General features: G+C 37.1%; 1 protein-coding gene across 2 annotated transcripts in view; it reads right to left on the bottom strand.

Moving 5' to 3' along the window:
- Nucleotides 1-26,927, bottom strand: part of ARSK (arylsulfatase family member K) — a 45,135-nt gene that overhangs the window by 13,850 nt on the left and 4,358 nt on the right. For both annotated transcript variants that reach the window (XM_026498595.4, XM_057307248.1), the window contains exons 3-5: nt 21,832-21,991; nt 2,989-3,271; nt 141-312 (exon numbers count right to left, since the gene is read on the bottom strand). In XM_026498595.4, the coding sequence (XP_026354380.2) occupies nt 141-312; nt 2,989-3,271; nt 21,832-21,991 (615 nt within the window). The remainder of the gene's footprint in view (nt 1-140; nt 313-2,988; nt 3,272-21,831; nt 21,992-26,927) is intronic.

The raw sequence follows: 26,927 nt of genomic DNA, 5'->3' as shown, positions 1-26,927 counted from the left end.
TAAGCCTTTACCATCTAAGCAACTGTTGTAAAACATTGTCTGAGGAAGTTCATACAAGTCAGCAACCAGCATGATCACAATTTGTTGGAAAAACATTATACTTTTTCTTCATTTAATTGCTTATTAAATATACCACCTACCAAGCATGGCATCTGTCTCAGCACACATAGCATAATAAAAGGCCCTAATATTTTTTATTTCTTTTTCTGTAAACTTTCCAGTGCAGTTTTTTGTATAAGAAGAGTAATAATCTATAGGGTGCATTTCTGACAGAGGCAACCACTTTGGGATTTTGATGGCATCATAAGAAACCTAAAAAGGAGAGAAAAACAAGGTAGTAATATTCTTCTCTTCCAACAAGGATGCATGGTGAATTAGACAATGCTTAATTACTTAGGATTGTGGAAGAAAATAGTTACGAGTTATGTAAAGAAAATAGTAAATCAAATACATAATTAGGAACAAATTGTTAATATTCCTAGTAAAAACAAAAGGTATATATTAATATCTGTATACATAGTGAGACAATTGTGAAAATTATTTTTATAACTATAATTTCCATTATACAATGAAAAACATGAGCTATTTTAGACATTATTCAGTCCAGAAAAAATACCCAAGCTTTTAAAAAAATTTTTAATTAATTTATTTTTAAAAGATTTTATTTATTTATTTGACAGAGAGAAAGAGAGAGAGAGGAAGCACAAGAAGGGGGAGCCACAGGCAGAGGCAGAGGGAGAAGCAGACTCCCCACCGAGCAGGAGCCAGATGCAGGGCTTGATCCCAGGACCCTGGAATCATGACCGGAGCCGAACGCAGATGTTTAATCATCTGAGCCACCCAGGCGCCTACAAGCTTTTTAATATAGTGTGTGACTCACTCAAAATTCCAGAATCAACAACCTGAGAATCTAGATTCTGTTCCAAATAATTCGCTAGTAGAACTGCCAATATCTAGTGAGATAGCCAAATGTTTGCTAAGAACAAATACAATTTTTTTTTTAAAATGATTTTTTATTATATTATGTTAGTCACCATACAGTACATCCCCGGTTTCCGATGTAAGGCTCGATGATTCATTAACAAATACAACTTTTTAATACATATAAATGCTTATAGTTTTGGTGAAAACAAGACTAAACTTAAGTCATATCCTTCTTTTAGTCATGTGACTTAAAAAACTCAGATATCTACTTACTATATACTTACAAGTTATTTGATTCAGTTCATTAGGCTAGTACTAATTTTTCAAGATAGAGCCAGTTACAACTTTTTCTGAAAACATGAAGTATCTACAATTTTGATATTGTTTCCTTTGAAACAGGGTTAACTAAACAGCATTTCTGATTATAGTTTTTAAAGCAACTTAAATTCAATTTAAGTTGATACCTTTCAAAACACAGGTGGTCCTCGTTTGCATGGTTCAGATGTGCATGGATTTCATTTACCACAGTTTAAATACCACCAGTCCCCCAACAACACAAATTTCAATTACCAAAGTATATTAACTGTGACTTACTGCATAAAGTACAAACTTTCACATTCAAATACTGCTAATTCTTTAGTTTACAGATCCCTGTATATTACAGGTGTGTGTCCCAATCAGGTACTAATCGTGTCATTTTTTTCAAAGTCTACCAGTGATTGGTCCCTGGATATCGTTTATTCAGTATGCATACATACAGCCAAATGTGTAGTTGGGCCGTCTCCTTGTCTCTCAGTGAGAACTCCATGTGACATTTTACAAAAATGGATAATTGAAAAAGGGGATTGGTCAAAAAAGATGAATGTACAGTAAAGAAATAAAAAGTGGTAACACTGTACGTGAAATCTGAATTAAATCTTAATTAGAATTATAGAAAAAAGAGCCAACCTGGGAATGTTGACACTGCCACCATTTGATACACTCTAGCTATGCAGCTAGAGGAACTTAGTGAAGATAAACTCACTGATAAAAATAGGAAGGTCGTTGCAAAACAAAGGGATGAACATATCCTAGAGAAAGTGACACTGGCAGAAATCTATAGGTTAAAAGAACTCTCAGAAATATATCATGACTTGGAAGTGCAAAGGGTAAAATGTTGGAAGGTGATCCACATTTAGAAAGGGATAGGACAGTCTGCCAAGACTTAGAGAAGATGCTTGCTCCGTATCTTGTTACACAGTGAGAAGACAAGCACTGTTCAAACTCTTTTGATTTTTTTTTCAAAAACCCAAAACACTTTAATTCTTACTATTTCTAGTGTCTTCAGTTACAGTGCATTCAATATTAGTTTTGTTTTTTTTTTTTTCATTTCCCTGCACATTTATAACCCAAAGCAAGAGAGGTTTAATGTTTTGACAAATGTTTTTAAGAGTCCTAGAAAAATGGTCATTTTCTCAATTGACTGTTGAGATCTCTTTGTACAGTTTCAGCTTGCATGGTCACTTTTACCACCCTGACCTCTGCCAAGTGAAGACCGCCTGCCTGCACTATTAAGAGAACGTCTTTTTTCTTTCTTTTTCCTTTTTTTTTTTTTTAAAGTATTTGATTTATTTAAGAGACAGAGAGCTCACAAGCTAGAGAGGCAGGGCAGAGGGGGAGGGGCAGAGGGAGAGAGAGAGAATCCTGAGCAGACTCCGCACTGAGGGAAGAGCCTGACCTGGGGCTCGATCCCAAGACCCTGGGATCATGACCTGAGCTGAAACCAAGAGTTGGACACTCAACCAACTGAGCTACCCAGGCACCCCAGTTTCTTTTTTTATAGACACATTATATGTAAATGTGTTCAAATCAGAAGTACATTACTGAGTTTTAATACTTATTTGATTTCTGTAAAATTGACCCTTTGTTTTTTGCCAACCAGTTATTGGTCATATTTGATTTACTAAGATACAGAATTTTCAAATTTTTCTTTAAATTGATAATCAAAGAAACAGTGGGCAAGTACCAATAACATACAGCTTATAATGTTAACTTGTACTTTTGGGCACACAATAGTATACTTACTTTATTAAGCCAGTGAAGAGATGTGTGAAATGTCGAAGATCCAAAATTTTCTCCTGAAGATGGTGAAGGATATGGATGTGGTAAATTTAATCCCAAGTACAGAACAAATGGTTGAGTGTTATTACTTGCTTCCTTCCTTAACCAATTTACTGCTTTGTCTGTATTCTTCCAGTCCTTTTCCATTACTCTTACTTTAGTCTTTTTAGGGATAAGATTAACCATAGGTCTGCCTTCTTGTCTGAGTAAGAAAGCAACATCTCTTGTCCATGCTTCAACACGGTTGCTGAGGAGGCAAAAGACAGGTGTATTATAAGGTACTAGAAAAGTTAAAAATACCGACTAAGCATAAATATAAGAAAGCATTATGGAAAACAATTTTAGACTCAGTCATGTAAATGTTCAGGCTCACTACACTAGATCTCATTAAGAGAGTTACTGAGACTTGCAAACACAAAATCCAGGGGGAAAAATGACAAGAATCAAATATTCACCTATGTGTTCTTTAAAACTAAAATAAATTATTTAGAAGGGTTACTTTTTCTTATAACAAGATAATTAATAAAATAAAAAATGTTTCAAGTTCCTAGTATTTCTCCTAAATTTTCTAGCAATTTTTTTTCTGTCAGAAGAAGAGAGGTTTTTATTTTTATTCTAGTATAGTTAATATACAATGCATATTTGTTTCAGGTGTATAATATAGTGATTCAACAATTCCACATATTACTCAGCACTCACCAAGGTAAGCGTACTCTTAATCCTCTTCAGCTCTCTCACCCAACTCCCTACTACCTCACCTCTGGTAACCATCAGTTTGTTCTCTATAGTTAAGATTCTGTTTTTTGGTTTGTCTCTTTTTGCCCCCTTTGTTTATTTGTTTTTTAAATTCCACATATGAATGAAATCATATGCCTCTGTCTTTCACTGACTGGCTTATTTGCTTAGCATTATACTTTCTAGCTCCATCCCTGTTGCTGCAAATGGCAAGACTTCATTCCGTTTTATGGCTGAATAATATTCCAGTGTGTGTGTGTGTGTATGTGTGTGTGTGTGTCGCATCTTCTTTATCCATTCATCTTTTGATGGACACTTAGTTTGCTTCTAAAATTTTGCTATTATAAATAATGCTGAAATAAACAAAAGGGTGCAAGTATAGCTTTGAATTAGTGTTTTCTTATTTTTTGGGTAAATACCCAGTAGTGCAATTACTGGATCATAAGGTGGTTCTATTTTTAACTTTTTGAGGAAACTCTATACTGTCTTCCACAGTGGCTGCCCCAGTTTGCGTTCCTATCAACAGTGCACCAGGGTTCCTATTTCCCCACATCCTCACCAACACTTGTTTCTTTTGATTTTAGCCATTCTGGCAGGTGTGAGGTGATATCTCATTGTGGTTTTGATTTGCATTTTCCTGATGACGAGTGATGTTGAGCATCTTTTCATATATCTGTTCGCATTGGGATGTCTTCTTTGGAGAAATGTCTGTTCATGTGTTCTCATTTTTAATTGGATTATTTGGGTTTTGGTCTTAGAGATTTTGTACATTAACCTTTTATGGGATATGTCATTTGCAAATATCTTCTCCCATTCAGTAAGTTGTTTTGTTGGTTGTTACCTTTGCTGTGCAGAAGCTTTTTATTTTGATGCAGTCCCAACAGTTTATTTTTGCTCTTGTTTCTCTTGTCTCAGATGTATCTAGAAAGATGTTCTTATGGCCAATGTCAGAGATATTACTGCCTGTGCTCTCTTCTAGGATTTTTATGGTTTCACTCTCACATTTAGGTCTTTAATCTATTTTAGGTTTATTTTTGTGCATGGTTTAAGAAAGCAATCCAGGTTCATTCTTTTGTAGGTAGCTGTCCAGGTTTCCCAACACCGTTTGTTAAAGAGACTGTCTTTTTCCCTTTGTATATTCTTGCCTCCTCTGTTGAAGATAAATTGACCATATAATTGTGGGTTTATTTCTGGGCTTTGTATTCTGTTCTGTTGATCTATGTGTCTGTTTTTATGCCAGTATCATATTGTTTTGATTATTACAGCTTTGTATTATAACTTGAAGTCTAGAATTGTGGTACCTTCAGTTTTGTTTTTCTTTTTCAAGATGGCTTTGACTATTTGGGGTCTTTTGTGGTTCCATACAAATTTTTGGATTGTTCTAGTACTGTGAAAAATGCTGGTGGTATTTTGATAGGGAGTTCACTAAATCTGTAGATTGCTTTGGTTAGTATAGACATTTTATAATGTTTGTTTTTCCAATCCATGAGCATAGAATGTCTTTCCATTTCTTTGTGTCATCTTCAATTTCTTCCATCAGTGTTTTATAGTTTTCAGAATACAGGTCTTTCACCTCTTTGGTTAAGCTTATTCCTAAGTATTTTTGGGGGGGGTGCAATTGTAAATGGGATTGTTTTCTTTATTTCTCTTTCTGCTGCTTCACTATTAAGTGTATAGAAATGCAATGGATTTCCATACATTGATTTTGTATCCCGCAACCTTACTGAATTCATTTATCAGTCCTATAGTTCTTCAGTGGAGTCTTTAGGGTTTTCCATTTATATAGTATCATGTCATCTGCAAAGAACAAACGTTTTACTTCTTCCTTACCAATTTGGATGCCTTTTATTCCTTTTTCTTATCTGATTGCTGTGGCTAGGACTTCCAGCACTATGTTAAATAACAGTGGTGAGAGTGGACATCCCTGTCTATTCTTTGACCATAGAGGAAAAGCGCTCCATTTTTCACCATTGAGTACGATGTTCACTGTGGGTTTTTCACATAAGGCATTTATTATGTTGAGGTATGTTCCCTCTTAATCTACTTTGTTGAGAATTTTTTTTTTCATTGTGAATGGATGTTGTAGTTTGTCAAATGCTTTTTCTGCATCTACTGAAATGATCATATGGTTTTTTTATCCTTTGTCTTATTGATGTGATGTATCACATTGATTTGTTTATACTGAACCACCCTTGCATCCCAGGAATACACCCCATTTGATCATGGTGAATGATTTTTGTAAATGTATTGTTGGATTTGGTTTGCTAATATTTTGTTGAGGATTTTTGCATCTATATTCATCAGAGATATTGACCTGTAGTTCTTTTCTTGTCGTTGTACCTTTATGTGATTTTGATAATCAGGAAAATGCTGGCCTCATAGAATGAATGTGGAAACTTTCCTTCTTCTATTTTTTGAAAAAAGTTTGAGAATAGGTATTAACTCTTTTTTAAATATTTGGTAGAATTCACCTGTGAAGCTGTCTGGTCCTGGACTTCTGTTTCTTGGGAGTTTTTTGACTATTGATTCAATTTCATTGCTGGTGACTGGTCTGTTCAAATTTCGTATTTCTTCCTGTTTCAGTTTTGGTAGGTTATATGTTTCTAATTTATCCATTTCTTCTAGGTTGTCCAGTTTGCTGCCATATAAATTTTCATAATATTCTCTTACAATCCTTTGCATTTCTGTGGTGTTGGTTATTTCTCATCTTTTGTTTCTGATTTTGTTTGAGTCCTCTCTCTCTCTCCCTCCCCCTCTCTCTTTCTCTCTCGATGAGTCTGGCTAGAGTTTATCAATTTTATTGATCTTTTCAAAGAACCGGCTCCTGGTATTGATCTATTGATTTTTTTAGTTTCTATATCATTTATTTTTGCTCTAATCTTTATTAGTTCCTTCCTTCTGCTGGTTTTAAGTTTGGTTTGTTCTTCTTTTTCTAGCTCCTTTAGGTTTAAGGTCAAGTTGTCCCCTTTAATGTTTCTTGTAGGGCTGGGTTAATGGTCATGAACTCCTGTAGTTTTTGTCTGGGAAACTCTTTATCTCTCCTCCTAATCTGAATGAAAGCCTTGCTGGATAGAATATTCCTGGCTGCAGATTTTTTCCTTTCAGCACTTTGAATATATCATGCCAGTTTCTTCTGGCCTGCAAAGTTTCTGTTGAAAAAAATCTGCTAATGGCCTTATGGGGTTTCCCTTGTATGTAACTGTTTTCTCTTGCTGCTTTTACAATTTTTCTTTATCACTGCTTTTTGCCATTTTAATTACTATGTGTCTTGGTGTGACCCTCCTTGGGTTGATTTTGTTGGGGGAGCTCTGTGCCTCCTGGATTTGAATTTGTTTCCTTTCCCAGATTTGGGAAGTTTTCAGCTACTATTTCTTCAAATAGATATTCCGCCCCCTTTTCTTTCCTCTTCTTTTCTGGGATGCCTATAATGCAAATGTTATTATACTTGAAGTTGGTAAGTTCCCTAAGTCTATTTTCATTTTGCATTTTTTCCCCTCTCATCTGCTCAGCTTGATTACTTTCCATTACTCTGTTCTCCAGGTCACTGATTTGTTCTGCTCCTTGTAGCCTGCTATTTATTCCATCTAGCGTATTTTTAATTGAAATTACTCTGTTCTTCATCTTTGATTGTTTTTTATCCCTATGTTAAGGATCTCACTGATGTCCTCCAATCTTTTCTCAAGTCCAGTGAGTAACTTTATGATCATTACTTTAAATTCTCTATTAGGCATATTACTTAGCTCTGTTTCACTTAGGTCTCTTGCTAGGATTTTGTCCTGCTCTTTCGTTTGGGACATATTCCTCTGGCTCCTCATTTGGCCTAACTCTCTGTGTTTGTTTCTGTGTGTGAGGAAAGTGAGCCATGTCTCTTGCTCTTAAAAGTAGTGGATGGGGCATGCACTTTTTTAACAAAGTGGCACTGGTTCTCTTCCACGGGTGATTGACAGCTTCTGCAGAGATCTGGCCTGCTGGGGCCACTCCGCATGGCACAAGCAAGCTGGGTTGCAGCGCTTACAAGTTGTGCAGGCTGGTCTTCTTCCACAGGGGATGTGCAGCCACTGTGGAGACCGAGGCCCGCCTGGGCTTCTCTGTAAAGTGTGTGCCAGTGTGGGGTGCAATTTTAACAAGGTGTGTATGTGCTCTGTGGGAGCTGACAAGCTGGAGTCAGCAGGACCCAGGCTGTGCAAAGGGCAAAGTTGGGAGATACAGTGTTGGTAAGGTTTGTACTGGTTATCTGGGGGAGGGGCCCCACCGTGCTGGGACTGAGGGAGGCCCACCTGGAGGGGGAGGGGCATGGTGTCAGCAAGTTAGGTGCTTATGCTACACTGGTTTCCACAGGTGGCTGTGTGTTTATGCTGGGGGGTGGGGGAGCGAAATGGTGACTGCCAGCTCCTTTGTTCCAGGAGATGTCCCTCACAGAACTCTGAGTTTGGTAAATAACTGTCCCTCCTGCATGCTCCAGGTGATTTTCTTTTTTTTTTTATAATAGTTTTTTATTATGTTATGTTAGTCACCATAAAGTACATCCCAAGTTTTTGATGTAAAGTTCCATGATTCATTACTTGTGTATAACACCCAGTGCACCATGCAATATGTGCCCTCCTTAATACCTATCACTGGCCTATCCCAATCCCCCACCCCCCTCCTCTCTAAAGCCCTCAGTTTGTTTCCCAGAGTCCATAGTCTCTCATGGTTCATTCCCCCTTCTGTTTACTCCCCCTTCCTTCTTCCCTTTCTTCTCCTATCTTCCTACTTCTTATGTTCCATAAATGAGTGAAACCATATGATAATTGTCTTTCTCTGCTTGACTTATTTCGCTTAGCATTATCTCCTCCAGTCCCGTCCATGTTGCTGCAAATGTTGTGAAATCGTTCTTTTTGATGGCTGAGTAATATTCCATTGTATATATGGACCACATCTTCTTAACCCAGTCATCTGTTGAAGGGCATCTTGGCTCCTTCCACAATTTAGCTATTGTGGACAGTGCTGCTACGAACATTGGGGTGCATATGGCCCTTCTCTTCACTACGTCTGTATCTTTGGGGTAAATACCCAGTAGTGCAATTGCTGGATCATAGGGTAGCTAAATTTTTAACTTTTTAAGGGACCTCCACACTGTTTTCCAAAGTGGTTGTACCAACTTGCATTCCCACCAACAATGTAAGAGGGATCCCCTTTCTCCACATCCTCTCCAACATTTGTTGTTTCCTGCCTTGTCAATTTTTGCCATTCTAACTGGCATAAGGTGGTATCTCAATGTGGTTTTGATTTGAAGTTCCCTGATGGCTAATGATTTTGAACATTTTTTCATGTGTCTGTTAGCCATTTGTATGTCTTCATTGGACAAGTGTCTGTTCATATCTTCTGCCCATTTTTTTATTTGATTGTTTCACGTGTATTGAGTTTGAGAAGTTCTTTGTAGATCTCGGATACTAATCTTTTATCTGTAGCGTCATTTGCAAATATCTTCTCCTTCCGTGGGCTGCCTCTTAGTTTTTTTTATTGTTTCCTTGGCTGTGCAGAAGCTTTTTACCTTGATGAAGTCCCACAAGTACATTTTTTCTTTTGTTTCTCTTGTCTTTGGCGATGTGTCATGAAAAAAGTTGCTGTGGCCGATGTCAAAGAGGTTGCAGCCTATGTTGTCCTCTAGGACTTTGATGGATTCCTGTCTCACATCGAGGTCTTTCATCCATTTGGAGTTTATCTTGTGTATGATGTGAGAGAGTGGTCAAGTTTCATTATTTTGCATGTAGCTGTCCAATTTTCCCAGCAGCATTTATTGAAGAGACTGTCTTTTTTCCACTGGATGTTTTTTCCTGCTTTGTCAAAGATTAGTTGCCCAAAGAGCCGAGGGTCCATTTCTGTTCTCTATTCTGTTCCATTGGTCTATGTGTCTGTTTTTGTGCCAGTACCATGCTGTCTTTGTGATCACAGCTTTGTAGTATAGCTTGAAATCCGGCAACGTGATGCCCCCAGCTTTGTTTTTCCTTTTCAGCAATTCCTTGGCAATTCGGGGCCTTTTCTGGTTCCACACAAATTTAAGGGCTGTTTGTTCCAGTTCTTTGAAAAATGTCATTGGTATTTTGATGGGGATGGCATTGAAAGTGTAGATTGCTCTGGGTAGCATAGACATTTTAACTATGTTAATTCTTCCAATCCATGAGCATGGAATATTTTTGCATCTTTTTGTGTCTTCTTCAATGTCTTTCAAGAGTGATTTGTAGTTTCTAGAATATAGATCCTTTAGTCTCTGGTTAAGTTAATTCTGAGATACAGTATGATTTTTGGTGCTATTGTAAATGGAATAGATTCCCTAATTTCTCTTTCTTCAGTCTCATTATTCGTGTATAGAAATGCAACTGATTTCTGAGCATTGATTTTGTATCCCGCCACATTACTGAATTGCTCTATAAGTTCTAGTAGTTTGGGGGTGGAGTCTTTTGGGTTTTCCATATAGAGTGTCATGTCATCTGTGAAGAGAGACAGTTTGACTTTGCCTTTCCCTTAAGATCAGGAACAGGACAAGGATGCCCACTCTGGCCATTATTATTCAACATAGTACTAGAACTCCTTGAAACAGCAATCAGACAACAAAAGGGGATAAAAGGTATTCAAATCAGCAAAGAAGTAGTTCAGGTGCTTTTCTAAATGCTGCTTCTATGCTGAATCTCCTCAGGCTGTCTGTCTTGCTTTGTTGTTAAGGGCAGGGACTTGGCTTCCCATTACCCTGTATGCTGTCTCAGCATGGAACCTGCTTATATTTAAAGCTCTGTGCTTTAAGACCTGCTGGTTCTAAGAACTCATGAAATTTGGCCACTTTTACTTTCAGAGAGCCAGATGCTGTGGGGATCTGTCTTCTCTATGCAGACTCCCTGGTGTGATAGTCTCTCACCCCTCTCCATGCCCATGGCTCCCTGCCTCCAGTGGCCAGACTTGCAGGATTTAGCTCCCCACTACATCTCTACCTTTCCCACCCTCTTCAATGTGGCCTCTCCTCTACATTTAATTGTGGAGTTTGTTCTGCCAGTCTTTGGGTCGTTTTCTGGGTATTTTGCATTGATATGAGTGTTACTTGCAATAAGCACAAACACACAATGTGTAGGTTCCTATATGGCAGCATTTCTCGAAATGTGGCCCAGGGATCTCTGGGAGGTCCCTGAGAGGCTTTCAGGGGAGTCATGAGGTCAAAACTATTCTCATATTAGTAAGATGTTATATGCCTTTTTCACACTCAATCTCCTATGAGTGGACAAAGGGACACAAAATTACCACATTTCTGATAAAGCCATCCACAATAGGTTAAATCCTGTCCGGTTACCCCTACCTAAAATCCAGTTCTTTATAGCCTTGCTACTGGAAGTGGTCTGTGGACCAACAGCGTCAGCATCACCTGGAAGCTTGATACAGAAGTCGAATCTCAGGTCCCATCCCAGACCCACTGAATAAGAAAGGGTATTTAACATGATGCCCAGGTGATCTGTATGCATATTAAAGTCTGAGATGCATTGTTCTACACAACAATCTAAGAATCCTTTTATGCAAAAACGTCTCAATTTTTAGATAGGATCATCAAAATAGTATCCCATAAATGGGCTACCTTGGTTCACTGCCAGAAAACAAGTTGATGGCCAAATGCACTACCAAACAATCAGCAGTCTGATTCTTTTTAATAATAAAATATCCTCCTAATATCAATGAAAAACCCCTACCTAACATATTACCAACTATTTAATGCATACTTTTGCATATATGCCATTGCTGTGTGGGTTTTCTGTGCCAATATGCCAAATTCTGCTGCAGCATTGGACACAACCAGTCTGCAGGAAGCACAGGATTAATTAACATAGTAGCAATCACTTCTGAAAAAAATATGGCACATTACAGCTGATTACATGACCATTTTCTTTCAAGATGAATTCCGAGGTGAGACTTAACCTGCACCTTCCTAAGATAATTAATGCTCAGCCTTCAAGAGTTTTGTGGGTATCTCTTTTTCTCTCTCTCACACACATACACAATTATTGTTTCTGATGGGATTTAAACAGCTAGATGTATCTCAGATAAGCCTCCTGAATGAAAACATTACAATTCTGAATAATGACCTTGAAAATTTTGGTATCAGCCTAACAGATTCTATAAAAGAAAAAAGAAATCCATACTCCTTTCCAGTAAATATTCTTCTCTCAATGTTGTGAGAAATACACACACCATTTTTTAAAGAACTTATAAGGCTGTCATCTATCTTCCTCACATATATAGGACACTCAAAAAACAGTCTGTTTTAGTGGAATGAATAAACTCTAGCAAATTTAGGTTGGAACATTCCTTTTCAATATACATTATTTAAATGCTGAATATATGCATGCTCTCTCATTGATTAATTTTATTAATTCCATTTTTTTGGGTGACATTAAAGTGGCCAGTGCTCCTTAATCTTTTTTTTTAAATTCATAGCGCTATTTGTAAATAAGATGAAAATCATGGATTTTCACTAAATGATATAATTTTCACTAAATGATTTATTATTATTACTAATACTTATATAATATAAAATATTAATTTAATAATGTTAATACTTCATACTTTAAATATTTCATGATTAGTTTTTATTATAAATATATTTTTATATAATAATATTAAATGCATAGTAAATAAATTCTCTATTTTTCATGGCTAACTACAATAGAATGTAGGCAATAAAAGAGCCACCTGGAAGGATGGAAATACTCAGAGAAGAACACAGGAAAACTCTGAATGGATGACAAATTAGATCAATCAAAAAATTACACGAACGAGGGATGCCTAGGTGGCTCAGTGGGTTAAGCCTCTGCCTTTGGCTCAGGTCATGATTCGAGGGTCTGGAGATCCAGTCCCACATCGGGCTCCCTGCTCAGTGGGAGCCTGCTTCTCCCTCTGCCTGCAGCTCCCCCTGCTTGTGCTCTCTTTCTCTTTCTGACAAATAAATAATTAAAATCTAAAAAAGTTCATTTAAAATAATCATGGGACTTGACCAGAGGGCAAAAAATCTGTTCAAGGATGAAAAAAATAAAACAGAACCATTCCAAAGTTGTTACTGCTATTTTTTTTTTTAATAGAACAAAAACTTTGTGGAGATTCTCAAATTCAGCTTACCAGATGAAACATGCAGGGTTTTGTTTTTTGTTTTTTTTGTTTTTTGTTTTTTTTTGCCAGCTGCCTGAACTTGTTACTGAAATCCTCTCACATATGAAAGTTTTACCTTTCATTGATTTTCTACAGGAATTCTGGTTTATCCAATGTTCTCCAAAAGGTTTGTACTTTCCTACTTGGATGCCTTTGTTTAAAAGTTTCTCCTTTCTGTCCATTTTAGCCTAGTAATGTTCTACTTCTATGAAATCTTATCAAATCTAAAATGCTATTAAAACTATATATACCATACACACACACACACACACACACACACACACACACTCTTAAGAAAAAGACTGCCAATTAGGCTATAACAGAATTTTGTAATCTCAATGGTAAGATGCATTGCAATTTCAGAGATATCTTAAATTGTGGAAAAGAAAGAATAAATTAAATACAGCACTTTACAGCCTTTACTCCCATCCCCTGAAAACAGAATGCAACATATTTTGCCCTGTACTGTAGTGATCTAGACCTATTTTTTTTTAAACCCCTTTTTAAAACCATAAGTCCTTCAGCTAGGTCATATCTGGCTAATGTTAAATTGAAAAGTTAAATCTCCCTATTATTAGATAGTTTCAGACTCTTCTCAAATAGATTGAGATAAATTTCCACAAATCGCTAACACTGGCCAAAGTAGGAGCTAGAAACTTCACTATAGGCAGCTAAACCCTAATACATTCAAGTTTAGTAATTAAATGGGAAAAAATCCAAGAATAGTAATGAGATTGTACGCTCAGAGCGATCCACTGATGTCTCAAGAAACTGATCTAGGAATTATGGTAGACAGCATCCAAAGATAGCCTCAGGGGCTGTTTCAGCCAAGAATTTGCTAGTCATCAGCAGACTTGTTTCCTTATCCTAAATTATCTGAAAATGCACCCAGAATAATGCAAGCTGTTCTAGATAAAGTAAAGATGGTGGTAGTGGTGTGGGTTCTATAAAAGCTTCTAAACTGACCAAAGGAATGGATGCCTTTCTCCATGATAAGGAAAAGAAAAAAATAAACTCCTCTTTGTATGGAGAAAACCAGTCTAGAGATATATAATCTTAGATCATAAAATAATAGTGGATATGGATGAGATATACACATATTTACCACTAGGCTGCAGAATTGAAAGGGACTGAGAGAGGGCTCTATGGTTGCTATTCTGAGTTCTGTCCCTTCCTTCTTAGTCACGCTAATTCTACTGAGAAAGCCTGCGTTTCCTGGAGGCCTGACGGCGACAGGAAGAGTGGTGTAAGCAGCTCATGGTTTGCTTCACGTTGCTGTTTGCCAAGATGTTCAAGCTTGAGAACTCCCCAAAGCAATTCTCTCATTTTGGAAGTAGGCCTTTATTTTTCATTTGTTTCAGAGGAGTGAAAGTTGCCTAGCGTGACTTGGCTTCAGAAAAACATGAAGTTACATGAATTGAGAACATAGATAAAATTTCAGTGGAAGTAGGATGACAGAGGATTTGATTTTAGGTTTTAAACTTTTAGCTAGGAAAGAGACGACAGCAGCTTTTTAAAACTGGCTTCTGATGCCATTAGAATGTAAGTTCCCTGAGTTTAGAGATTTTTGTGTTTTGATCACTCCTGTAGTCCCATCATTTAAAAATAGTGTCTGGTACACAGTACTTGGCTTCATTAAGTACTGGCTGAATAAAATACATTGGACTATACTTTTGTAACTTAAATAAGAATCATCTTTAGTCTTAGTATTTTAAGGAATATTACTCAATACTCAATTTCTTTATTAAATTGTGCTGATCTTAGAAATCTAGTTTTTAAAATGTCTATATAAAATACCTCCTAATTCTACACACTTCCAAGTTAACACATTCTTTGGTTTTGTTGATTTAGAAATATTTAGAATATTTTGCTTTAGATCATGTTTTCTCAATCTCTGCACTATTGACATTTTAAGCTTGATAATTCTTTGCTGCAGGGTGGAGGCAGATGGTGGAGGGTCTGTTCTGTGCACTGTAGACTGTTTACCAGGAACCCTGGCCTCTCCCCTCTGGATGTCAGCGGCATTCTCCCAGGCCTCGTCAGATGTCTTGGGAAGGGGTTGGTATCAAAATTGCCCTTGGTTGAGAACCATTGTGTTTGATATTGAGAATATGCTGGCAAAACAGTCTTATCTGATAGTAAAAATTACCAAAATACCCTAGGAGTTAAATATAAATGTTTTCTTTCAGTTGCTAATAAGATATGGCAAATTTGAACGTAATCAAACCCATTATAAGTATAACACCTACAATGTGAGGGGAGGTTAAGTAGATAAATAACTTGCCCAAAGACTTACAGTTAGTAAGTAGAACCATAATGAGTACTACCACCACTACTTGTTTAACAGTTGTCTAGAAGAAACAAGTGTGAAGCCCTTAAAGATCCCAGTATAGTGTAGTATATTATACAAAGAAGGGACACAAAGCTGGACTAGCGTTCTTAAACTGATACAAGAAGAAAGTATCACTTGAGGCCTAAAAAAGACAGATGGAGTATTATTGTAGTAAACTAAAGAAACTTGTAATTCTTTTTTTTTTTTAAGATTTTATTTATTTATTCAACAGAGATAGAGACAGCCAGCGAGAGAGGGAACACAAGCAGGGAGAGTGGGAGAGGAAGAAGCAGGCTCCCAGGAGAGGAGTCTGATGTGGGGCTTGATCCCATAACGCCGGGATCACGCCCTGAGCCGAAGGCAGACGCTTAACCGCTGTGCCACCCAGGCGCCCCAAGAAACTTGTAATTCTAACTGAAAATACAAGTAGGTTCAAAAATGGCCAATTTCAGTGGAACAGGTAGCAGAAAGGGTTATAAAAACAACTTCTGACTTTGAGAGTCAGTCTACCAAAATGCTGAATACCCCTATTAAGTTTGATATCGAGAGACTTTTTTTTTCCTGAGACCCATTTTTCAATTTGCACAGAAAAATCTAAAAGATAATGTGCCATAATTTATATAACCTTTGCAGATATGCTATTAGTAGCAAACTTGACCTATCTGTCAGCTAAATAACTGTGTGGGTAAATTCAGCACCAATACAAACAGTCCTGAGAGCTTATTTCAATTTCCTAAGCCCTGGTGAGATAGGAAAATTAGCTATAAGCAATTATTATACTGAAAATCATCTTTGATGTCCCAAATGTCAGCATTTAAGTGGCTTTTTTTCTTTTACTGATTTTAAGCCATAGGTTAAACAGAACATCAATGTTTATCAAATAATAAGCTACAGCCAGATCAATGTAACTTCCTATCCCATTCATTCAGACATTTGATTCTGTGCCTACAGTGCACCGGCACAATATTGGCAAGGAGAATAAAGCAATGAAAAAGAGAAACAGGGTCCTTATTCCTGAGGAATAAAATTCAGATCAGATTTTAACCACGTCATACACAGAATGATAGTTATAGTTTGGCCTCAGATTCTTTTTATTATTGGATTGGTTGAGGAAACCAAGAAAACAATAGGATAATAACATAGGACAGGGGGGTAGTATAGGATAGGCTAATAAGAATAGCTACATTTTACTTTGGATTAAACTTACTTTCTTTTTTTTTAATAATTTTTATTTTGTTATATTAGTCACCATATAGTACATCCCCAGTTTTTGATGCAATGTTCCATGATTCATTATTTGCGTAAACTTACTTTCTAAAAAGTAGAAGAACTTTAAAAAGAAATTTGTGAAACTGCATGAAATAATTAGCAGTGCAACACACCTTAGGAAAATAAAGGGTTTTGGGCGCCTGGGTGGCTCAGTCAGTTAAGCGTCCGACTTTTGATTTCTGCTCAGGTCATGATCTCAGGGTCATGACATGGAGCCCTGCATTGGGCTCCATGCTGGGAGGTGGAGTCTGCTTAAGATTCTCTCTCTCCCTCTCCCTCTGTCCCTCCCTCCCTAAAAAAAGGAAGAAGAAGAAGAAGGAGAAGGAGAAGAAGAAGAAGAAGAAGAAGAAGAAAATGAAAGGGTTATGTAAATATTAGACTATAATTCTGATTAAGCCATTTTTATAATAATAATTTTTCCCCTTGATTAAATGCTTATTCTGTGCCAGGCAGTGTTAAGTACTTCATATTATTTCATCTAATCTTTTTACATGATCTCTTATATTAATTCATTTAAAACTCCTAATCATCCAATGATGTGGGTATTATCTTTTTTTAAGATTTTTTTTAAAGTAATCTCTATACCCTGTAGGAATAGAAGGTACATTTCTCAATCTCATAAAAGCCATCTATGAAAAGCCTACTGCAAATATTATTCTCAATGGGGAAAAGCTGGAAGCCTTTCCCTTAAGATCAGGAACTCGACAAGGATGCCCACTTTCGCCACTATTATTCAACATAGTACTAGAAGTCCTTGCAACAGCAATCAGACGACAAAAAGGGATCAAAGGTATTCAAATTGGCAAAGAAGAAGTCAAAATGTCTCTCTTTGCAGATGACATGATACTCTATATGGAAAACCCAAAAGAAGCCACTCCCAAACTATTAGAAGTTATAGAGCAATTCAGTAACGTGGCAGGATACAAAATAAATGCTCAGAAATCAGTTGCATTTCTATACACGAATAACGAGACCGAAGAAAGAGAAATTAGGGAATCCATCCCATTTACAATAGCACCAAAAACCATACGTTACCTTGGAATTAACTTAACCAGAGACGTAAAGGACCTATATTCTAGAAACTATAAATCACTCTTAAAAGACATTGAGGAAGACATAAAAAGATGGAAAGATATTCCATGCTCATGGATCGGAAGAATTAACATAGTTAAAATGTCCATGCTACCCAGAGCAATCTACACTTTCAATGCTATCCCGATCAAAATACCAAGGACATTTTTCAAAGAACTGGAACAAACAGTCCTTAAATTTGTATGGAAACAGAAAAGGCCCCGAATCTCCAAGGAACTGTTGAAAAGGAAAAACAAAGCTGGGGGCATCACAATGCCGGATTTCGAGCTGTACTACAAAGCTGTGATCACAAAGACAGCATGGTACTGGCACAAAAACAGACACATAGACCAATGGAACAGAATAGAGAGCCCAGAAATGGACCCTCGGCTCTTTGGGCAACTAATATTTGATAAAGCAGGAAAAAACATCCGGTGGGAAAAAGACAGTCTCTTCAATAAATGGTGCTGGGAAAATTGGACAGCTACATGCAAGAGAATGAAACTTGACCACTATCTCACACCATACACAAAAATAAACTCCAAATGGATGAAAGACCTCGATGTGAGACAGGAATCCATCAAAATTCTAGAGGAGAACATAGGCAACAACCTCTACGACATCGGCCAAAGCAACCTTTTTCATGACACATCCCCAAAGGCAAGAGAAACAAAAGATAAAATGAATTTATGGGACTTCATCAAGATTAAAAGTTTCTGCACATCCAAGGAAACAGTCAGAAAAACTAAGAGGCAGCCCACGGAATGGGAGAATATATTTGCAAATGACACTACAGATAAAGGACTGGTATCCAAGATCTACAAAGAACTTCTCAAACTCAATACACGAGAAACAAATAAACAAATCAAAAAATGGGCAGAAGATATGAACAGACACTTTTCCAATGAAGACATACAAATGGCTAACAGACACATGAAAAAATGTTCAAAATCATTAGCCATCAAGGAAATTCAAATCAAAACCACACTGAGATACCACCTTACGCCAGTTAGAATGGCAAAAATTGACAAGGCAAGAAACAACAATTGTTGGAGAGGATGTGGAGAAAGGGGATCCCTCCTACATTGTTGGTGGGAATGCAAGTTGGTACAGCCACTCTGGAAAACAGTGTGGAGGTCCCTTAAAAAGTTAAAAATTGAGCTACCCTATGATCCAGCCATTGCACTACTGGGTATTTACCCCAAAGATACAGACGTAGTGAAGAGAAGGGCCATATGCACCCCAATGTTCATAGCAGCAATGTCCACAATAGCTAAATCGTGGAAGGAGCCGAGATGCCCTTCAACAGATGACTGGATTAAGAAGTTGTGGTCCATATATACAATGGAATATTACTCAGCTATCAGAAAGAACGAGTTCTCAACATTTGCTACAACATGGACAGCACTGGAGGAGATAATGCTAAGTGAAATAAGTCAAGCAGAGAAAGACAACTATCATATGATTTCTCTCATCTATGGAACATAAGAACTAGGATGATCGGTAGGGGAAGAAAGGGATAAAGAAAGGGGGGGTAATCAGAAGGGGGAATGAAACATGAGAGACTATGGACTATGAGAAACAAACTGAGGACTTCAGAGGGGAGGGGGGTGGGGGAATGGGATAGACCGGTGATGGGTAGTAAGGAGGGCACGTATTGCATGGTGCACTGGGTGTTATACACAACTAATGAATCATCGAGCCTTACATCGGAAACCGGGGATGTACTGTATGGTGACTAACATAATATAATACAAAATCATTAAAGTAATCTCTATACCCAACATGGGGGTCAAACCCACAACCCCAAGATCAAGAGTCACATGCTCCACTGACCGAGTCAGCCAGGTGCCCCAAGGTGGGTATTATTAATTCCAGTTTTCACATGAGAGCATTGACACTTATAGAAGCCAAGTAACTTGCCCAAGCTCACAAGGATTGTACGCAGGGAAGCTGGGCATTTAACACGTCCGATGGACTCACAGCCTCTGCCCCTTCTACTGTGTTTACTTCTGCTTCCACCCTTTTCTTCTCCTGCATTACTGGGCAGAGCAGGGGAAGAGCTTTTTGCACAAGACTAGCTTGTGCTGTGGTCCACAGCTAGTGAAAAGCATGTGAGAGGAATGAAAGAGCACGTGCGTACTGAGGGGGAGAGAGAGTGGTACACTGGGACTAGATAATGTAGGGTCTTAAAAGCCATGTTGTGGGTTTGGGATTTTAGCCTACCTACAGAGGAAAAAACCACAGGAAGATTTTAAGCAGGTCAGGCACTTGATCAGATGACTATTTTAAAAAGATCACTCCGTCTGCCTCTAGGAACCAGATCAGACAGAACAAAAGTTGGAGGGCCACTTCAGTATTTTAGGCAGGAGAGGCTTTGGTAGAGATGATAAGTGAATAAATTGGAGAGAGATTTTAGAAGTAGAACTGACAACACCTGGGGATGGATTAGAAGGCAGAGATGGGGAGAGGATGCAGTAAACCCAAATCCTGGGTTTGCAGGATTGGTATCTTTTAGATTTTGGAAGGCAGAAGAGGAAAGACATTTCACCTTATCCAGAAGAATAAGACTAATACTCAGATTATTCTAGGTTATTTTAGTATCCGTTCACCCAAAACTCATTCTATTAGTTTCCTAGGGCTGCAGTAACAAATTACTGCAAATAGGTGGCTTAAAACAACAAATTTATTCCCTCACGGTTCTAGAGGCTAGAAATCGGAAATCAAGGTATTGTCTGGGTGATGCTCCCTCTGAAGGCTCTCAGGAAGAATTCTTCCTTTTTCCTGGCGTCTGACATTCTTTGTAGCTGTGATCACTCCAGTCTGCTTCTGTCTTCTCACCGCCTTCTCTGTGTGTCTATGTCCTTTTCTTTTCTAATGAGAACACTAAGTCATCGGATTTAGGACTCACTTTAAATTCATGGATGACTTCCTCTTGAACCCTTAACTAACTGCATCTGTAAAAAGGATCTATTTCCAAATAAGGTCACAATCTGTAATTCCAGGTGGACATGAAGCTCTGGGGAACACTATTCATCTCACTACATTCACCGTTATTTTTATTGAATTTATTTTTCTGGTTCTCACCATAATCATTAGTATCATCATCATCACTACTACCACTGCCATAACCCTCAATTAGCACCTATAGGCAAGAGGTACTGCTCTAAGGCTTTAATATGTATTTGTGCCAGGAGTCACGAGTGTTGGGAGACTCTAAGCACATACCCAAGTTCACTAGGAGAACTCACGGGACTCAGCATCTCGTTGTACACATAGGTATGATTATAGTGAAAGGACACAAAGCAAAATCAGCATAGGGAATGATATTTAGGCTAAGTCCACAGCAAACCATTTTCAAGCTTCCAGTGGAGTCACAAAGGGCACAACTTAATTCATCCAGCATCAAACATGACAATGCATGTGAAGAACTGTGTATTACGAAACTCATTAGTACCCACGTTGTTATTGGGGGTTGATCATGCAGACACCCTCTGCCTGCCACATACCAAAATCCCAGACTCTCAAAGGGAAAGCAGGTGTTCAGCATAAACCACATTGTACATTTCAGGTATAGAATAAGTCACTTTTATCAGGGAATAGATGGAACACTCCTGATATCCAAGTTACTAGATATAAGCCACGCGCCCATCTTGAAAGCAGGCCTTTCTAAGGATAGCTGTCTCAGACCTGCTGTGCTAGCTTTTTTTTTTCTGCAGATCTCATTGCATTTAATCCTCCCAACAAAGAAATTAGAGGTCAGTAGTAAATAGAGAAAGTAAGATTCACAAATAGGCATTCTGATTCCAGATCTCGGCTCTTAACCACTATGCTTGGCTGCCTGGTTTTTGAGGACTTGGTAAAATGAAAAAAAAAGTTATAATAGACTGAAAGGAGACAACTGACAAAAGAAAGCAGCAAGAAGATTATGGTCTTTAAAAAAGATTATAAACTGTGTTCAGTACATAGTAGATATTGTATAACAAAACCCAAAATAAATTTTGAAGTAAACAATTTTATAGACCTTTCATGTTTAAGAAAAACAAAAATTACCAGCATATTAGCAATTTTAATATTTTAAGATTAAAGAAAGGTGAAGTTTTAGCCAAATTGACACAGTTGAGGGATTAAGAGCTTTACTTTCACCTTTGTGGAGAAATAACAAAAGCCAAAAAAGAGTACATGTATGTGCTATAGCAGAGGGTAGCACATTAGCATTCTTTTGTTTTACTTTTTACCTAATGGAGTGATGTCCTGAAGTGTAGTCCAGTTTTCCAAATTTTTGTGTCCGGTAGCCATGCTTCTCCATGATATCCATCCATGTTGTATAATTTGGATCTAGGCCCTTAAAGTTATTCCAAGATTCTGTTAAGTGAGTGAAGAGGCCACTCCACATTGCTGGGGGTAGGGGGAGAAATTGGGATTAGTGTAAAGCTTATCGATTTGTTTTAACTATGAAGACAATTACAGCAAGAAAAGAATCTACTAGTTTAGAGCTCGTGCTCTTGAGTAAGACATAACCTGCATTAGGTGCTTTACCTAACATTTCTCTTTGTTACCTCGTGTTATCAAAGGGAAAACTCTGCAAGGAGTTACTATTTCTGTTTTACAGGTGAGTCTTCAAGGCTTACAGGTTAAGTTGTTTAAGGTAAATACAGCTGGAATTATGTATAAAGCCTGTTGGACTCTAGAGTCTTTTTAATCATAAAAATAATCACTCAGTGTTTATTTATTTTCCAGGTCAGTCGAGTGAAGTACAGATCTTTTTCCAACATCCTTAAGGATGTTGTTCTTATACTGCCTTTCCACAAAAAATTTAAGTGTACTACATCTTTGCTGTTATTTTCTACAAGTATGATTGTATCCAATAAATCTTTCTTCATGTATTAACAAGACCTAAAGGGAGAAACAGGCAGCAATACTGTAATAGTAGCGGACTTCAATACCCCCGATTCAACAATGGATAGATCATCCAGACAGAAAATCAATAAAGTAACACTAGACTTAAAAACTACATGTTAGGCCAGATGGACTTAACAGACATTTACAGAGCATTCCATCTGAAAGCAACAGAATTAACACTCTTCTTAAGTGCACATGGAACATTCTCTAGGACAGATCATATGATAGGCCACAAAACAAGTCCTAATAAATTTAAGAAGTTGAAATATCAGTTATCTTTTCTGACCACAAAGGTATGAAACTGGAAGTCATTTATAAGGAGAAGACTGGAAAATTCACAAATATGTGGAGATTAAACAACATGGTACTGAACACCAATGGGTCAAAGCAGAAATCAAATGAGAAATAAAAAAATATCTTGAGACAAATGAAAACAGAAGTTTAACATATAAAACTAATAGCATGCAGAAAAAGCAGTTCCAAGGACTAAGTTCATAGAGTTAAATGTCTACATCAAGAAGAAAGAGCTTGAAATAACAACCTAACTTTACATTTTTAAAAAGATTTTATTTATTTGTCAGAGAGAGAGAGAGCACAGGCAAGGGGAGCATCAGGCAGAGGGAGAAGCTGACTGCCCACTGAGCAAGGAGCCTGATGTGGGACTCGATCCCAGGACCCTGGGATCATGAGCCGAAGGCACTTAACAGACTGAGCCACCCAGGCATTCCCCTAACTTTACATGTTTAAGAACTAGGAAAAAACCAAACTAAGCCCAAAGTTAGTAGAAGAAAGGAAATAATGAAGATTAGAGTAAAGAAAATAGAATGGATCAATAAAACTAAGAGCTGTTTTTTTAAAAAGATAAAGAGACAAACACTTACCTAGACTTACCAAGAAAAGAGATGATTCAAAAATCAGAAATGAAAGAGAAGTTAAAATTGATAACACAGAATACAAAGAATTATAAGACTACTATAAACAGTTACATGCCAACAAATGGGAAGACCTAGAAGTGGGTATATTCCTAGAAGTATACAGCCTACCAAGACTAAATCATGGAGAAATAGAAAATCCAACAGACCAATCATGAATAAGGAGACTGAATCAGTGATCAAATACCTCCCAAGAAAGGTAAGTCCAGGACCAGAAAGCTTTACTGGTGAATTCTACCAAACATTTATAGAAGAATTAATACCAATCCCTCTCTCCAAACTCTTCTAAAAAATAGAAGAGGAGAAAACACTTCCAAACTCATTTTAAGAGTCCCACACTACCCCGATAGCAAAACCAGAAGAGGACAGCCCAAAAGAAGAAAATGACAGGCCAATATCCCTGATGAACATAGTGTGAAATTGCCAACAAAATATTAGCAAACTGATTTCAACAATACATTAAAAGGGTCATACACCATGATCAATTGGGACTTATTCCAGGCATGCAAAGATGATTCAACATCTGCAAATCAATCAACATGATATACCACATTAACAAGATAAAGGATAAAAATCATATGCTCATCTCAATAGGTGCAGAGAAAGCATTTGACAAAACTGAACATCCATTCATGATAAAAACTCTCAACAAACTGGGTATAGAAGGAATGTAGCTCAACATAATAAAAGCCATATATGACAAGCCAGAGCTAACATTATATTCAGTGGTAAAAAGCTGAAAGCTCTTCCTTAAGATCAGCAACAAGATCAGGGTGACCCCTCTCACAATTCTTACTCAACATAGTAGTAGAAGTCCTATATAGAGCAACTAGGCAAGAAGAAGAAATAAAAGGTAGACAAATTAGAAATAAGTAAAACTGTCTCTATCTGCAGATGACATATATAGAAAACCCTAAAGATTTTACCAAGAAACTGTTGGAACTAATCAACACATTTAAAAAAGTTGCAGGATATAAAATCAATATACGAAAATCAGTTGCATTTCTACATACTAAGAACAAACTATCAGAGAAATTAAGAATAGAATCCCAATTACAATTTCATCAAAAAGGGTAAATTACCTAGAAAAAATTTAACCAAGGAGGGGAAAGATCTATAAACTATAAGACACTGATGAGAGAAACTGAAGAAGACACAAATAAATGGAAAGATACTCTGTGTTCATGGATAGGAAGAATTGATATTGTTAAAATGTCCGTACCACTCAAAGCAACCTACAGATTCAATGCAATCCTTATTAAAATTCCATTGGCATTTTTCTCCAAAATAGAACAAACAATCCTAAAATTTGTATGGAACCGTATAAGGCCCCAAATAGCCAAAGAATTCTTGAGAAGGAAGAATAAAATGGGAGGCATCACACTTCATGATTTTGAATTATATTACAAAACTATAACCACCAAAACAGCATGGTATATGGCATAAAAGTAGACACTTATTTCGACGAAAACAAAAGAGAGCCCAGAAATGAATCCATGCATATATGGTCAATTAATGTAAAACAAAGGAGCCAAAAATATATAATGGGGAAAAGGACAGGCTCTTCAATAATGCGTTGGGAGAACTGGACCCTTATACCATGCATGAAAATCAACTCAAAATAGATTAAACACTGAACACGAGACCCGAAACCATGAAACTACTAGAAGAAAACGGGGTAAGCGCCTTGATATCAGACTTGACAATAATGTTTTGAATTTGACTCTAAAAGCAAAGGCAGAACAAGTAAAATCAACAAGTAGACCTACATCACACTTGAAAGCTTCTGCACAACAAAGGAAACCATCAACAAAATGCAAAGGTAATCTATGGAATGGGAGAAAATATTTGCAAATCATCTATCTGATAATTAATACCCAAAATATACAAAGAACTCCTACAAAAAAAATCTGATTAAAAAATGGGCAGAAGAACTGAATAGATATTTTTCCAAAGACACAGAAATGGTCAAATAGCTACATGAAAAGATGCTCAGTATCACTAATTATCAGGGAAATGCAAATCATGGCCACAGTGAGATATTACCTCACACATGTTAGAATGACTGCCAAAAAGACAAGAGATAGTGAGTCATGAGAAGATGTGGAGAAAAGATGACCCTTGTGCAATGTTGTTGGAAATGTAAATTGATGAGGCCACTGTGGAAGCCACTATGGAGGTTTCTCAAAAAATCAGAACTAGAATTGTCATACAGTCCAGCAATCCCACTTCTAGCTATATATCCGAAGGAAACAAATCCTTATCTCAAAGAGATATATGCATCCCCATGTCCACTGCAGCATTATTTACAATAGCCAAGATATGGAAGCAGCCTAATTGTCCACTGATAGATGAGTGGATAAAGAAATGTGATTTTATATTTATATATATCACATATACATACATATATATTTCACACATACATACACACATATATATACACATGGAGAAAAAGGAAACCCTGTCTTTTCTGACAACATGGATGGAACTTGTGGGCATTATATTAAGAGAAAGAAGTCAGAGAAAAACAAGTAGTGTATGATCTTACATATTTGTGGAATCTAAAAAAAGGGAACTCACAGAAACATAAAAGACTGTGATTGTTAGAAGTGGGGGTTGGGAGGTGGGGAATATGGGTGAAGGTGGAATGTACAAATTTCTAGTAATAAGTAAGTTCTGGGGATATAATGTATAGCATGGTGACTACAGTTAATAATACTGGATTATATATTTAAAAGTTGCTAAGAGAATAGATCTTAAAAGATCTCATCACAAGACAAATTTTTTTAACTATGGGAGGTGATGGATATTAACTACACTTACTATGATAATCATTTCACAATATATACATATATGATGTCGTTATATTGTACAACTAAATTAGTACAATGTTATATGTCAGTTATCTTGATAAAGCTTCCATTTCCAGGTACACACATAGTAGGGTTGAAGAAGGTTTCTTTTCTCATCTAACAAAATGATTTCTTTTTGAGCAGTGAAATCAGGGATCATCAGGGTTTGAATCCTAGTAATGCCAATTACTGATGGCCTTTGATAAGTTACTTAACCTTTTAGTACTTTTGTTTTTATATGCAAAATGGGGGTAGTAACAATATCTACTTTATGGACATGTTATTATTATATCAATTAAGACATGTAAGGCACTTCAAATATTTGCCAGACCCTGGGTAAGAATGCAACAAACGTTAGTTTGTATTACTATTATTCCTCCTCTTTGTTCAAACTCTTTAAAATATAGTTCTTCTAGGAAAAGCATCACCTAACATTTTTGAAACCTTTAGAGTTCATTAATCACCTTTTTACGGATTATTTCATTTGATGCTGGGAACAACCCTGTGAGATAGATAAGGAACAGACAGATATCTAACCCTGTAGATAAGGAAACTGAGTGACTTGCTTCCCCTTGAGGATTAGAATCCAGGACAACACCTCACCCTAGGCCACTGCTCATTCCACTTGTTCAACAAGGAATAAAAAAC

The sequence above is a fragment of the Ursus arctos genome, unplaced genomic scaffold (assembly GCF_023065955.2).
Source record: "Ursus arctos isolate Adak ecotype North America unplaced genomic scaffold, UrsArc2.0 scaffold_5, whole genome shotgun sequence".
In the NCBI taxonomy this organism is placed as follows: Eukaryota; Metazoa; Chordata; class Mammalia; order Carnivora; family Ursidae; genus Ursus; species Ursus arctos.
The sequence above is the reverse complement of the archived record's forward strand: the minus strand, read 5'-3'. Positions and strand labels throughout refer to the sequence as shown.